The sequence below is a fragment of the Desmodus rotundus genome, chromosome 1 (genome assembly GCF_022682495.2).
Source record: "Desmodus rotundus isolate HL8 chromosome 1, HLdesRot8A.1, whole genome shotgun sequence".
NCBI classification, from domain to species: domain Eukaryota; kingdom Metazoa; phylum Chordata; class Mammalia; order Chiroptera; family Phyllostomidae; genus Desmodus; species Desmodus rotundus.
The window spans coordinates 54,923,979-54,940,077 of record NC_071387.1 but is presented as its reverse complement, the minus strand read 5'-3'; the positions used below and the strand labels follow the sequence as shown (position 1 = coordinate 54,940,077).

The 16,099-nt window shown below is 42.9% G+C and overlaps 1 protein-coding gene across 1 annotated transcript in view; it reads left to right on the top strand.

Annotated features, from left to right (window-relative positions):
* Window positions 1–16,099, top strand: part of GLDC (glycine decarboxylase) — an 81,150-nt gene that overhangs the window by 33,690 nt on the left and 31,361 nt on the right. The window contains exons 12-15 of the mRNA XM_024558343.3: window positions 2,946–3,043; window positions 3,517–3,601; window positions 3,768–3,809; window positions 4,765–4,907. Of these exons, the coding sequence (XP_024414111.2) occupies window positions 2,946–3,043; window positions 3,517–3,601; window positions 3,768–3,809; window positions 4,765–4,907 (368 nt within the window). The remainder of the gene's footprint in view (window positions 1–2,945; window positions 3,044–3,516; window positions 3,602–3,767; window positions 3,810–4,764; window positions 4,908–16,099) is intronic.

Below are 16,099 nucleotides of genomic sequence, written 5' to 3'. Positions count from 1 at the left end.
ATGGCGGCGTAGGTAGACACACTGCGCCTCCTCGCACAACCAGAACTGACAGAGAATCGAACAGCAAGGGGGACCAACACCAAGGAAATAGAAAATAACCATTCATCCAGACTGGTAGGAGGGGCGGAGACGGGCACCGGGGTGGAGAGGACTCGCGTGGCTGTGGCGGGACTGAGACTGGCAGAGTGTGGGACAAATGGCGCAGGCAGTCCCAGCACTAGCAGACCCTGCGGTCCCACATTTGCACAGATAAGCCCAGAGGGCCGGACTCAGAGTGGCGGAGAGTGGGGCAGGCAGAGTGGCGGGTAGCACCTTGCGGCACCACATTCGCCCAAAGATAAACCTGACGAACGGCAGGCAGCGAAGCAGACCGCTGCGCAACCCAGGGCTCCAGCTTGGGGAAATAAAGCCTCAAACCTCTGATTGAAAGCGCCCCTGGGGGTTGGGGCGGCAGGAGAGACTCCCAGCCTCACAGGAGAGGTTGTTGGAGAGACCCACAGGGGCCTAGAGTGTGCACAGGTCCACTTACTCGGGAACCAGCACCAGAGTGGCCCAGTTTGATTGTGGGTATCAGAGTGGAAGATTGGAGTCCGGAGGAGAGTGAGGCGGGCGCCATTGCTCCCACTTGGCCCCTCCCTCACGTACAGAGTCACAGCGCAGCGACCAGCATTACCCCGCCCCGGTGAACACCTAAGGCTCCGCCCCTTAAAGTAACAGACGTGCCAAGACAAACAAAAAAAAAAATGGCCCAAATGACAGAACACTTCAAAGCTCCTGAAAAAATACAACTAAGTGACGAAGAGATAGCCAATCTATCGGATGCACAGTTCAAAGCACTGGTTATCAATATGCTCACAGACTTGGTTGAATCTGTTCGAAAAACAGATGAAAAAATGAAGCCTATGCTAAGAGAAACAAAGGAAAATGTACAGGGAACCAATAGTGATGAGAAGGAAACTGGGACTCAAATCAATGGTATGGACCTGAAGGAAGAAACAAACATCCAACCAGAAAAGAATGAAGAAACAAGAACTTGGAAAAATGAGGAGAGGCTTAGGAACCTCCAGGACACCTTGAAACGTTCCAACATCCGAATTATAGGGGTGCCAGAAGGAGAAGAGGAAGAACAAAAAATTGAAAACTTATTTGAACAAATAATGGAGAACTTCCCCGATCTGGCAAAGGAAATAGACTTCCGGGAAGTCCAGGAAGCTCAGAGAGTCCCAAAGAAGCTGGACCCAAGGAGGAACACAACAAGGCACATCATAATTACATTACCCAAGATTAAACGCAAGGACCTACATCCAAGATTACTGTATCCAGCAAAGCTATCATTTAGAATGGAAGGGAAGATAAAGTGCTTCTCAGATAAGGTCAAGTTAAAGAAGCTCATCATCACCAAGCCCTTATTATATGAAATGTTAAAGGGAGTTACCTAAGAAAAAGAAGATCAAAAATAGGAACAGTAAAAATGACAGCAAACTCACAGTTATTAACGACCACACATAAAACAAAAACGAGAGCAAACTAGGCAAACAACTAGAACATGAGGGTTGTCAATAAGGGAGTGGGAGGGGGAGAGGGGGGTAAAGGTACAGAGAATAAGTAGCACATAGATGATAGGTGGAAAATAGACAGGGGGAGGGTAAAAATAGTGTAGGAAATGTAGAAGCCAGAGAACTTATAAGTATGACCCATGGACATGAACTATGGGGGGGGAATGTGGGAGGGAGGGGGGTGGGCAGGATGGAGTGGAGTGGGGGGGAAATGGGACAACTGTAATAGCATAATCAATAAATATATTTAAAAAAAAATAAGTATTTTTTGAATGAATATGACAGGAAGCATTTACTAAAGAAGTTGAAATAGGTTCTAGAGTGTTGAATGTTGCTGTCCTGGCTGTCTCTGTCCCCTGTGAGAGAGGACTTCAGTATCAAATAACAAATGTAAATCACATTATTCTCTTTTAAACTTAAATTAGCAAACAGGACTGAGTAAACATGTTCCCTCCAGAACTCTGCGCTAAACTCCACATGTTTGAGGAATGTTTATGGAAGGCCCACTGGAGCCTCTCAGATGGCCACACTGCCTGGGGCAGAATGAGGAGAAAGCTGTCAATTTAATCATATATTCTATACCTTAAGCCCTTATTAGAAATACTCGTATGATTTGCAAATAGTTTCTCCCATCCTGTGAATATTCTCTTAACTCTCTTGATAGTGTCCTTTGATGTGCAAAAGTTTTTAATTTTAATGAGTCTACTTTATTTTTTGTCGCTCATACTTTTGGTGTCGTATTTAAGAAATCATTGCCAAATCCAAGGTCATGCAGAATTGCCCCTATATTTTCTTCTGAGAGTTTTAGCTTTTAAATTTAAGTCCTTAATCCATTTCAATTTACTTTTTGCATATGGTGTAAGATAAGGATGCAACTTCATTCTTTTGCGTGTGTATACCCAGTTTTGTCAGCGTTTGTTGAAGAGATCGTCCTTTTCCCCACTAAATGGTCTTGGTGCTTGTATTTCACTAGACTTCTCAAAGATAAGAGAGCAGTGTCAAACAAGAACACTTCCATGCGGGTTATCATGGTAACTTTTTTGATAGCCTTTTAAAATAATTTACCAGAACTTGCTTCATTATTCAAGGAGCATGCAGGAGATGTCAACTTTTTTGCAGTAAAAACTCTACAGTTTTTCTTCTTTTCTGTGGCTGAGGTCAACAGAACTTAAAAACAGTGCTCTGGAGAATTGCCACAATTCATAACTCCTGACACCTGTCAGCACGCCCATACCAGATGCCGGGTGCGGGGGTGCTGACTGGGTGGAGGGGCTGTGCTAGGGTATGTCTGATGCTGTGTTAGAGTACACACTGGCCGGAGGCCTGGGTGTCCACACGTGGTTCTAGGCACAATTCCTGCCCTTTGATTTCTGTGGTTTCTCCATGCAGGAGCTGGTTGCTGAAAGCATGGGCGAGGAACGGAGAGGTATTCTAGTCACTGCCTTGAAGAGAACCAGCCCATTCCTCACAAATCAAGTGTTCAACAGGTTTGTGTGGCTAGTGTGATTTCTGCATTGTGTGGCTTCTGACTTTGGTGTGACATGGCTGGGTTATTGTGGCTCACTAATAAATCATCACCATAAGGATCCCATTGGTGGTCTGGGCAAAGCACACGTTATTTCCTCTTGGTCCAGCTCCCTTGGCAAGGTAACCCCTAATTCTACTCATCAGGAAGAAGGGAGTTTAGATGCACAGTTACCAGGCTAAAGAGCATACCCAGGAAGTTGACATTTTCTTCTTCCCAACCTTTCCTTCATGCTCACAGGCAGCTTCTTGTCCTGGGCCATCAGCTGAGGCTTGTGGGGGTTCCAGAGCCTTCCCTCTGAAGCTCTGTTGGCAGGTTGGCATGGCCCAGGTTGATCCGTATGTGAAAGGTCGGTTTCAGTGTGTCTGATTGCTCAGGAGGATATGGGTGGGTTCTAATCTGCGTTAGCCCAAGCCAAGTGTTTTGTGTTCACAGCTATCATTCCGAAACAAATATTGTTCGATATATGAAGAAACTGGAAAACAAAGACATTTCCCTTGTTCACAGTATGATTCCACTGGTAATTATTACTTTCATCCCCCTTTTCAACCCCACCCTGATCCCACCTCTTTGGGTCTCATCTAACATGCTACAAGAGGGACAGGTGTCTATGCGGGAGATCGAAAGGCTGATCATATGGACCATAGGAAATCACTGATGTGATATTTTGTCTGTGCTTCTTAAAGGGGTCCTGTACCATGAAGCTCAACAGTTCATCTGAACTCATAGTAAGTATGTCACGTCTGTTAAGAAGGAACTTGTTCTGGCTTGCACATAGCTAGAGCAAACTGCTACTGGGACTGTGATTTGATAACTACTTTAATAATCCTTTACCTGGCTGCTCAACTATCTCGGCAGAAACCCTAATTTTACTAGAACCTGATCATTTAAATTTATGAGTCAAATGATTTTTAAATATTAAAATAATTAATTATATAGTATGTATACTATAAAAATCCCTACCGTCCCCACCCTCTTTTGTTAAACCTCCCACATTGAAAGCTTTTATTTTTATCAATTTGTAGTTGTTAAGCTCAGAAGAATCGTAAGCCTTCTTTCTAGAAAGGGTGGAGATTTGAGCTTTTAGTTTATCGTGTCAGCAGAAGTCTTGTGTAACCTGCTGCTGTGGCCGGTAAGCATCTCTCCCAGGTGAGGATCCAGTTAGCAAAGTGTCCTTGTTCCTATTAATTCACAGGATGGTTCTCATGTGACAAATCACCTCAAGCAAAAGAAATTGTTTTTTATTGTGACAGGAAGATTTCCTCTGTTTGCTTTTCTGTTGTTCTGTTCTGCTTAATGAAGACAATCATATATGTGCCATTAAGAGTTTGAATAAACTATACTTGAAACAACTCATTGGGTTTCATGGCTATAAATCTATTTCCCGTCCTTATAGTTCCTAAAAAGATAGAAAAAGGTTATATTTTTGCACGAATTCCCTTTCTGGGGCTCTGCGACCACTTGTAAAATGAAGACGGTAATAGAACTTACCCTGTAAGATCGTGGTGAGAGTTAAATGAAGGAACACATTTTAAGTGCTGAGAACAGTGTCTGGCACGTAGTACGCACTCTGTATTAGATGTTGCTTTCATCATTCTCCTCCTCCTCCTCATCTAAGTTAACATTGTTACTGCTGTTACAATACGTATATGTGCATATGTTTTCTTCTTTCTTGCTCTTCAGCCAATTACATGGAGTGAATTTGCCAACATCCACCCCTTTGTGCCTTTGGACCAAGCTCAAGGGTACCAGCAGCTTTTCCGAGAGCTTGAGAAGGATTTGTGTGAGCTCACAGGCTATGACCAAATCTGTTTACAGCCTAACAGGTAAGGGGATTTCTTCTGTCGTGTTAGTTATTGCTTATGGTATAACACCCACCTTAAAACTTAGAGGTTTGAAATGACAAATAATTTCATGTCATTCTGAGAGCTGAGTGGACAGTTGCGCTCACTGGGGAAGATGACTAAAGGTCTAAAGTGGCCTCGTTCACATTGCTGAGAAGTTAGGGATGGGCTGTTGGCTGGGAGGAGCTAGTTGAGGACATTGACCTGGGTCTTGGTTCTTCCCTATGTGGACCTTTCCATGTGGTTGCTTGACCTTCCTCACAGAATGATGTCAGGATTCAAAGCAGAGTGCTCCACGAGGGAAGGATGTGGAAGCTGCAAACCTCGAGGCTCAGCCTCTGCAGTTACTCAGCCTTACTTCCAGAGCATTCTGTCTGTGAAAGCAGGTTACAGGGCCAGCCCAGGTTGAATATGGAAGGGGACAACACCCAGGTGTGAATGCTGAGACTCGTGGTTCCTTGTGGGACATCTTTGGAAACCAGTTACTACACCGATCAGTGACGTAGATCAAGCACACATGTTAACTCCTACGAAGTGGCAATGTCTCACTCTAGCAGGGCCAGGAGAACCTGGATCCTGGCTCGTTCTGCCACTCATTTTGAAAGTTCCCTTCCCCTCTTCTGGCCTTGGTCTTTTTATCTGCAAAGTAAAAACTTCGAAGAAGAGTGGTTTTCAAACACAGAGGGCTCTAGCAACATCTCCTGGGTACTTGTCAAAAATACAAATTCCTGGGCCCCACTCCAGAGCTACTAATTACAATCTTCAGAGCTTGAGACTAAAGATCTTTTATTTATTTATTTATTTTAGAGAGCAGGGAAGGGGGGGAGAAAGAGAGTGAGAGAAACATCAATGTGTGGTTGCCTCTTGTGCTCCCTCCACTGGGGACTCAGCCCCCAAACCCAGGCATGTGCCCTGACTGGGCATCGAACCAGCGACCCCATGGTTCACAGGCTGGCACTCAATCCACTGAGCCACACCAGTCAGGGCAAATCTTTCTTTTTAAGAAGCAACAAAGTGATTCTGATATACAGGCAATTTGGAATCTGTTGTGTTTGGGAGCACTCCGTCTTTGTGGGAATACATAGATAAATAGATAGACAGATAGACAGACAGACATGTTATCAGTGTGTGAGTTAACATCCTAGGATATTTTCAGAAGAGGAGTCGGTATCTGTCCCTAGGTTCTCTACCTCCCGCTACTCCAAGTGTAATTCTCTTCCAGTAGCCTCAGCATTGGCATCACCTAGAAGCTTGTTAGAAATGCAGAATTCCAACTTCATGATACAAAAATCAAATGATTTAAAAACTGAAAACATTTATTGTCTCACTTTCTAAAACAAAGTAATCAGGTTTTAATCAGATATAATCAAGCTCTACCTACCATTTTGTAACAAAGCCACGTACTTCGTAAAAATAATATAATCTGTAAAACATAAACCACTGAGAAAGAGGGCATGTGGCAAATGAAAGGACATGGGGCTCTTGTAATAATAGCCTCTCAAACCTCATTACATAAATAGGAAGGAACCGACATTCGTGAGACTCAGACGTCAGTACACTTTCATCAAAATGTCATTGTTCAGCTTTTTAATTTTTTTTTAAAGTATGAGAGGAACCTGATTGAATTCTAAACCTCAGGCAATGATACTTTATTAAATGTTGACAGTGAAGAAATTTTGCCCTCCAGTGATGGAATATGAGCACATCTTCAGTGTCGTACTGGAGAGTAATTTTTTAAGACCAACTTTTAAGTCATTCCTGTTGGAGTAAATTGAGGTCTGAGGTCCCATCCAGAGTCCCCAGAAGGTTGACCTAAGCATGAGGAAGCTTCCTTCCCTTAAAGCAGTGGTTTCCCAACCTTGCCTGGAAATTAGACTCACATGCTGAGTTTATAAAAGTTCTGATGCCCAGATCACAATCCCAGAATTCAGTCATAATCTCAATGTGGAAAGACAGTGAGGAAAGGGACCCAAGCCTGAGTATTTCTTTAAAGCTCCCCAGCTGATTCCAACTTGCAGGCAAAGTTGAGAACCATTGTCTCAGTTTCCCTTGTTTTCCTCCGTATACCTCATGTTCTTTCTCTGTCCTACTCTTCTCACTCATAGGATTGGCAGCCAGACTCAGTACCCCACGTCAGTCTTGCAGGAGGGAGAGATCTTTATCAGCGTGTATTGCTGGCAGTAATGCCTTCTCCAGCTCCAGAGATTCCCAGATAGAGCTCGCATTTCCAAGAGAGTGACGGGTTGCTGGGGCTTGGATGGGGGGTATTTCTGGTCCTGAGCAGTGGGTGCTATGACAGGTGGGGACATGCTGCCTTGATCTTTGTTGTAAAAAGAAAGGGGGCCCAGCTTCCAGTGAACTGGGTGATTTGATGTCATCATTTGGGGAAAAGAGGAAGGAATGCACCATATATTCCATATGTGAGTGATTTGTTACAACTCTGTCTTGGTTTAATTTTGCTAATGTTCTCTCCACAAGTGGAGTCACCAAAAAGATTTTGAATCTAAAAATATGTCCTTTCCTTTTTTGTTATTTTATGAAAATGAAAAGATAGTTATGGGGTAATTTTTAGGAAGTAATATTTTTTATTGTAAAATATGCATACCATAAAATTGACCACTTTAACCATTTTTAAGTGTACAATTCAATGGCATTAAGCACATTCACTGTGTTGTACGCCCGCCCATCACCACCAGCCTTCTCCAGAACTTTATCTTCTTTAATCAAAGCTCTGCGCCCATTGAACAGTAACTCCTCATTTTCCCCTTTCCCCAGCTCCTGGCATCCACAATTCTATTTTCTGTATCTATTAATTTGACTTTTCTAGGTATGTCATATAAATGTAATCATGCAATATTTGTCCCTTTGTTTCTGGCTTATTTCACTGAGCATAACGTCTTCAGGTTTCATCCACATTGTAGCCTGTGTCAGTATTTTCTTCATTTTTTTTCTTTTTTCCTTCATTGTTAAGGCTGAATAATACCTCATTGTATGTGTGTGCCACATTTTGTTTATCCATTCATCGATGGACTTTTTCACCTTTTGGCCGTGGAGGACAGTGCTGCTGTGAACACTGGTGTACGAACACCTGCTTGAGACTCTGCTTTCAGTGTTTTTGGGTATATACCCAGCTGTGAAATTGTGTTGGATATATGGTAATTCTGTTAATTTTTTTGAGAAACTGCCATACTGTTTTACACATCTATGCAGAGGCACAGATGGAAGGAGGTATATGGAAGGATAGATAGACACTCAAATATTTATCTCTATGTGGTAGAATAGCAGGTGACTTTACTTTTTGTCCTTATTCTTTTTTAGATTGCCAAAAAAAATTTAAATTGTGATACATGTTATTTATACAACAGAAAGTTATTTTTATTGTGAACATACATATCATGAAACAATTAAATGTATGATAAGATGCTTTATAGGTTGATTTCCACGCTGGGTCTCTGGGTGTCAGAGGGCTTCTCCATCAGCTGATGCCATGATGGCAAGGCTTTGAGGCTTGCCCTGGGTTTGGAGGCGGACCCCTCAGCCTTCCTTAGCAGCAACCAGTACTCATAAGTAAAGTGAGGACAAAGGAGTCACGCTCAGTTCAAGTTCTATAGAATAAAGGAATATTTAAGATCATGTGGATTCAACACACAACTCTCTGGTTCCAAAATGCCTCAGTAGGAGAAGAGCAGTTTTCAGTCATGAACCTGCGTGTTTCTGCACGTGACCTTCGTGCCTCTGTTTCTGGGCTCTTCCATATACTGTTTTCTGATCGAGTGTGGTTCCGTGTTATGCTCACAGAAGGCTTTTATTCTTTCTCTGTCTCTAACAGTTCCTGCCTAGATATAGACGCCACAGGGCCTTTCTCTTCAGTGGATTTTTTTTTCCCGGGAGGGAAGACAGCCCCTCAAAGGAAAGGTTAGAACCGGGAACATGAGCGGCCTGTAAAGAAAGCTCTGTTATGTGACTTCCTCCTTAAGTGGTGATGTAGGTTTCTCTCCTGTACAGCAGGAAAGGGAATTCTATGTTACTGATTTGACTGAGATTTAATCGGAGAATGGCCTATAAATATGGATGATAAGATTTTATACCCACAAATTGTGGCATTCAAAGAAAACCTTTGTTGCTATAGCCAGGTCTTCACTTGGTCTTTCTATTTTCTGGGATAGTTAGATCCCAAAGGTGTTTAAAGAATTTAAAAATGTCAGGAGGCTTCTCCCTATTTTTCCTGTTTATTTGCTTAATCTACAAACCTGAACAGCTTTTCCAGCTCGGTGGAGTGCATAATCAAACAACATTTAGTTACCTTTCCATTTCCTGTCGTGCCCAGCGAGGCTGTTGCGGCTTGTTTCTCGCCACACAGCGACACTCTCAGACTCATTCAGCAGCTCGCAGCCACACTCCAGGAACTGGTACCTTAGAATTATACATAATGCCCTGTTTAAGGCAGACAGAAACAGTAATTAACACCTTCCAAGGATATCTAAAAGGAAAGACAATCTAAAGTTATTATTAGCTCACTCGGCTTATAAGAGTGAGGAAGTTGTTTTATGTTTAAAGACTGCAAGCTGTGATAGTGAGTATAGATAGACCTGGCAGTTGCTTCCCCAGAACCTCCTCCCAGGAAGGTTCTTAAAGGGAGGTGTGGACAGGCATCGTCACCGGCCCTCAAACTGTGTGGTGCATTGGCTGGGCGGGGGTGGGGGGTTGGGGGTGGGGGAGGGGGGTTGTTCAAATATTAAGCCCCCCCTCCAGAGTTTCTGATTCAGTGGTCTGGGAGGGGCCCGAGAATTTGCATTTCTAACAAATTCCCAGATGATGCTGATGTGCTGGTTTGGCCACCACACCGTGAAACCACTGGGGTTGCAGTGTTCTCAGTTCAGGCTGCGCGTGTTAGAATTACATGGGGAGCCTTGAAGAATACTGATGCTGCAACCCATGCCGCGCCCCCCACCCCACTCCCCGGTATCCAGAATCTCCTACTTACATCCAGAATCTCCTGTGGTGGAGCCCCAGGCACCACAGCTCCCCAGGTGATTCTCAAGTGCACTGTTGGGTTGGAGAGTGTAACCCCAAAGAGGACCTAATTTTGAAACTGGCCTTTGAGTCTACCACAGGTCCTATGCATACTTTGCAGCAGAGAGTCAAACGCCTGATAATTGCTCTCCACTCGGCTCCTTTCCTGAGCTCGAGCCTGATGTCATTGATCATCCCTGATATGCTTTCCTACTGCACCCGGTGCAGCTTCAGAATCCTCCCCTACAGAGCTGGAGGTGGGGAGGGCAGTCAGATACAAGAGAATTCTTTTAATGATAACGTTTTAAAAAAGATTTTATGTATTTATTTTTAGAGAGAGGGGAAGGGAGGGAGAAAGAGAGGGAGAGAAACATAGATGTATAAGAGGGGGACCTGGCCTGCAACCCAGGCATGTGCCCTGACTGGGAATCAAACCGGTGACCTTTTGGTTTGCAGGCCAGCACTCAATCCCCTGAGCCACACTTGTCAGGGCTGGAGGCCTTTTCTTAGGAACTGATTTTCCAAAGAAACACTCAGAATGCGGGGAAGAAGAGAAAGAAGGATGAAGGATGAAGAACCATTTGGGGGGAAATACAAAGCAGTGGGTGGTTTTTTTTTAAGATTTATTTTTTTTTTAGAGAGGGGTAGGGAGAGAAAAAGAGAGGGAGAGAAACATCAATGTGTGGTTGCCTCTCACGTGGCCCCCACTGGGGACCTGGCCCACAACCCAGGTATGTGCTTTGCCTGGCAATCGAACCAGCGACCCTTTGGTTTGCAGCCCGCACGCAATCCACTGAGCTATGCCAGCCAGGGCTCAATTTCCTTAACTCTTAAAAGTGTAATTTGATGTTTGTAGTGTGTAAGGCTCTCAAGCAGAGGTTCTCACACTTGCCTGCATCTCCAGAATTCTGATTCAGCATGACTGAGCTGAGAGAGCTGAGAATTTGCATTTCAACAAGTTCACAGATGATGCTAATGCTTTTGTTTGGGGATCTCCAGTTTGAGAAGCTTTAAGGCCATCTTCAGGTATCAGAAAGGTTAGAGCCTCTGGATTTATCCAGATGTTTCTTGACCAGAATTCAAAGGAAATGTAGAATTTAGCTTATATCAAACTAGATACAGCTTGGTAAGAACATTTCAGAATGGCATGTTGAGGGGATTTTATTTTAAGCTTATAGGAGTGGAGACCCAGGTAGTGCTTGGTGTTCTTAAGGTATGCAACAATTTAATTAAAATCCTATTCTTCCAAGGTATGTGCACTGGTAGATTGTCAGTCACGTGTTTATCCGATCTGTAAGACAGGAATCAGGCCCTGGCCGGACACTCAATTGGCTGGAGCGTTGTCCCGTTGTGACAGGTTTTGGGTTCAATTTTCTATCTGGGCACGTGCAAGGGTCAACAGTGGGTACATGAGTGTTTCTCTCTGCCACTCTCCCTCCACCCTACCCCCTTTCTCTCTCTCTCTCTAAGAAATTAAAAAAATAAAAGGGGAGTTGGAAATCAGGCACCAATCTTTACTTAATTTTCTTGTGGGTGGTTTTACGAAGTTACCATAAACTGATGTGGGCCATTTCCGCACAGGGGCTATTTTGATCATTTTACTTCTATCTGTCCATAATGTCAGTTTTTTAGCTAATGTTTCGCTTGGATCATTTTTGTTCCTGACCACTTGATGGTGGTATTTTTAAAGTAAAGAAGGGTTTGGATGATTGGGAGTTTGGCATCAAAATGTCCAACATCAGCCCTGGCTTGTGTGGCTCAGTGGATTGAGTGCTAGCCTGAGAACCAGAGGGTCACTCTTTCAATTCCTGGTCAGGGCACATGCCTGGGTTGTGGGCCAGGTCCCCAGTAGCGGGTACAAGAGAGACAGCCAAACATTGATGTTTCTCTCCCTCTCTTTCTCCCTCCCTTCCCCTCTCTAAAAATAAATAAATAAAAATCTTTCTTAAAAATGTCCAACATCAATATATTATTTATCATAAGATCTTTTTTTAAAGATTTTATTTATTTTTAGGAAGAAGGGAAGGGAGGGAGAAAGAGCGGATGAGAAACATCAATGTGTGGTTGCTTCTTTCATGCTCCCTACTAGGCACCTAGCCTGCAACCCAGGTATGTGCCCTGACTGGGAATCAAACCATCAAACCTTTGGTTTGCAGGCTGGCATTCAATCCACTGAGCCATAGCAGCCAGGGCATCCTAAGAAATTTAATGGTGTTTCTTTCTGGGGATGAGGCTAGGAACACTGGGAAGGGTTGCTTTTGTTTTTTTTTACCTTAAGCTTCATATTCTCTGGCACTGATGCAAATTTTAAAATCACTTGAATACATTATTTTTATAGTAAAAATATTAATTTCACCTGTGAATTAGGTGGCATATCCTCATATGACAGATGAGGCAGCTAAGATCCAGAGGAGTGATTTGCTCCGGGCCCAAATACTTGAAAGGGGACAGCAAATCAAGGAAGGCTTTGATGTTAGAGGCAGGAGAAACTCCAGGAACTAAACGGCAACTATCTCTTTGTTAGACCTGCCTTGGAATGAGTGGCTTTAAGGTGCTGTGTTGCAGGAGAGATTTGATACCCCCACATACAGGTTCCTGGTTGCAAACAACAGAAAATACCTTGGGTTAACTTGAGTAGAAAGGCAATTTACAGGGAAGATATTGGGTGTTTCTCAGATGGAAAAGCTGGAGAATGAAGCTTCAGAAGTGAGCAAGACCCAAGGGAGGCTGGCAGCAGAGGCCAAATCAGGATCAGTCCCTCTAGGGGGAGAGTACCCATCTATCAGCCCGGTGGAAAATCTGTGACTGTACATTTCTTGGATTACACTTCCCAGATTCATTAGGTCCCAAGCTGACGTATCCTTGCACTGAGACTGGGTCACATGTCCAGCACCTTGTGAATGGGTAGTGATTGGGAATGTCTGGTCCCTTTCTGCTTCCATAGGCGGGTTTAGGAAATTTAACCTTTTCCCTAGACTCACACAAAAGGGGAAATTCCCTCAGATAGTAAGGGAATGAAGGTTGTGCATTCCCACATACACACCCATAAAAACAGCGACAATGAAAACCCAGCAAATCTCCAATATCCTAATGTAAGCCATTCTTTGTACTTCTAAGCACATTTACATATCTGATCATCACAGCACCATTTTCTAATTGCGATGTCCGTGTTTTTACAGTTTGTTGGATACATAGTTTGCAGATATTTTCTCCTAGTCTGTAGCTTGTCTTTCCATCCTTTCAACAGGGTCTTTTGCAGATCAAATTTTAAAATTTTAATGAAGTGCAGTTCATCAATTTTTCCTTTTATGAATTGTGCTTTTGATTTTTTAAAAAGATTTTATTTACTTATTTTTAGAGAGAGGGGAAGGGAGGGAGAAAGAGAGGGAGAGAAACATCATTGTGTGGTTGCCTCTCAGAGGCCCCCCACTGGGGACCTGACCCACAGCCCAGGCATGTGCCCTGACAGGGAATCGAAACAGCAACTTTTTGGTTTGTAGGCCGATGCTCAATCCACTAAGCCACACCACCCAGGGCCATAAATTTTTTTTTTTAGAAAAACCCAACATATTATAAGAAACTTCTTAGGATATTTAAATATTACTAGAATAAAATTGGCCCACTGACCTGTAAACGGCTTTAAAACACTTCTCTGAAATCACACACCAAATGTGGCCATCAGTGTGCACACTCAAATGGTGTGTTAAAAACTATAAAATGATTTCCAATGGAATACCTAGAGGAAATTAAAATGAGGAGATCTGGTAAACCTGAATAGTTGATCATTTTTTTTATTACACAAATCTTGAATTACTGGCACCAAAATTTAAAAACGTTGGGACCTGTAACACGATCATTTTCTCTAGGGCGCATTTTTAACACCCTTTGATGAGTACAAATACAACATCCCGTGTTGTTTGAGAGCACAAACTCTGTTTTCTCAGAACAATTGAAACAAAAGTCAGCAGCTGTCACGGTGTCTGCTGGGACTCACCTGAAACCATGGGTGGTAGCATATTCTGCAGTCGATGGTTTCTGTTACTTCTTCAATAAAAATAGCAGCTAAAATACTCTATTGCCAAATATTCCGATGCAGCCAACTTCTGAGAAATTTCTTACGGTATCTATAAAGTCAGCTGCCACATTCCTTAAGTAGAATATAAAGGTTATTTTATGAGGTCAAGGTTGACTTCTGTTATGTGCACGTCAGTGACAAATATACAAAGGAACTGACCAAAACATCTTCTTTATAGGATACAATTGATTTATAATCTTAATTCACCTAAAGTTTTATTCTTAAGAAGTGCTATGCTTTCCACCTGTGACTACTGGCCATGCGTATTCTGCAAAACCATCCAGGAGAGCCCGCCGTGTTCCTTCTTCATCATACACAGACATATCATCTGCAGTCGTATTTCTAAAACCTAGCAGAAGGTTCCAAGTGTCCCTTGGGCTTGAGTTTGTGTGATGGCCCAATAAAAATTTGTTTTAAAGATCTAACAATTTAACCATTAGAACTAAACTGTGGTATTTCTAAATCTCAAACTTTTAGCCCATGTTCTTAGCAAAGATAAGGTAAAATGACAAAAAAATTTGGAAGTATACTGTGTGCTTAAACTCTTGTTCTAATCTTGGCAAAAGAGCTAAACTATGACCTTAGACCTGTTATGGGATCTTCAGATTCCACCATGCACTCCCCATCCTCCACTCTCTTTTTTTTTTTCCCCTAAATTCCCGTTGACTGGCTGCCCTGAATTTCCACACTTAAAAATATATATAAAAATTAAAAATACATATATACATATATTTTATTTATTTATTTTTAGAGAGAGGAGAAAGAAGGGGGAAAGAGGAGAGAAATATTGATGTGCTACAGAAACATTGATTGGTTGCCTTTCACAAGCCCCTAACTGGGGCCCTGGCTGGCAACCCAGGCATGTGCCCTGACCTAGGATTTAACCAGCAACCTTTTGGTTTGCAGGCCGGCACTCAATTCACTGAACCACACCAGCAAGGGCTGAATTTCCACACTTATGATGATATATAATAGGGTCTACATTTAAATCATCACAAAACTGTTGAATCTCATCAACTCCAATTTATTTGCCCCTGGGAGTCTTTGTAGATGTTCTAGCTTCTTCTAGTCTATAGGTTTCTCTGGATTCCTTGTAGAATGAGTCTGAGTTATGGAAAGAGTCGTCTGCAGTTTTTGCTCATTCTGTATTAAACAATATGACATGTAGCAGTTCTCTCACCAGCCAGAGTAAATGCCATGACTGGAGCATCTTGCTTTTCTAAAATAGTTCAATCTTATGCTCACTTGGCACTTCTGTGGGTCTGAGGCTGTCCATGCACTGGAATCTTCCTTGCTGTGGCTGGCTCTGCAGGTCCAGGCCCCTAACTGCTTCCTTTTAAAGTGATGTCAGAAATCCACATGGAGTAGTTTTCTGATGGTCTCTTAATCTGGGTTATGAAAATAAGCAATTATCTTTCATAATACTTTCTCACCAACAGGTGGCACTAATAATTCCCCTTAGTTTACTAGTACCCCAGTAGAAGCCCTGTGTGGCATTTAGATCTTATCTTTCACACTTTGTGAGTCAAAACATAGCTGATTTTAAGAGTGTCTTGGGGGGAAAAAAACCCCAGCATTTCTGATCAAGTCTTTAGCATATTGACTTTCTTGGATTACTGGCTCATAGATCTAGTGTAGTCACTTCTTTCACTCCCACTTTAAACACCTTGATTAGTCTCCCTGCAAAAGAAGGTGAGTAGAAGTCATGAGAAAAACACAGAGGGAAATACAAAATCCATTTGTGGAGGCCCCTTCCTATAGGGGAAAGGATGACTTTGGCAGAAGGCTTTACGGAAGAGATAGAAGGTGAGTTAGGACTAGTTGAAGAATGGGTGAAGTTTGGCTGGTGGGAGGGTGGAGGGAGGCTAATCCGCGTAGAGGCGTGTAGAAGCGCTCATTCTAATGCTGAGGTAACTTCCACAGTGCCTGCCTTTCAAAGAGGTCAAGGTTGCTTCTTCCTTGATGACAATGAAGAAGGTAGTGATGGAGATGAGGATGGTAGCTAGTACTTAATGAGTGTGTTTCCCTTGTGCCAGTCCCTATGATAAGCACTTTCCCATGGGTCTTCTCATTGCTCATCGCATCT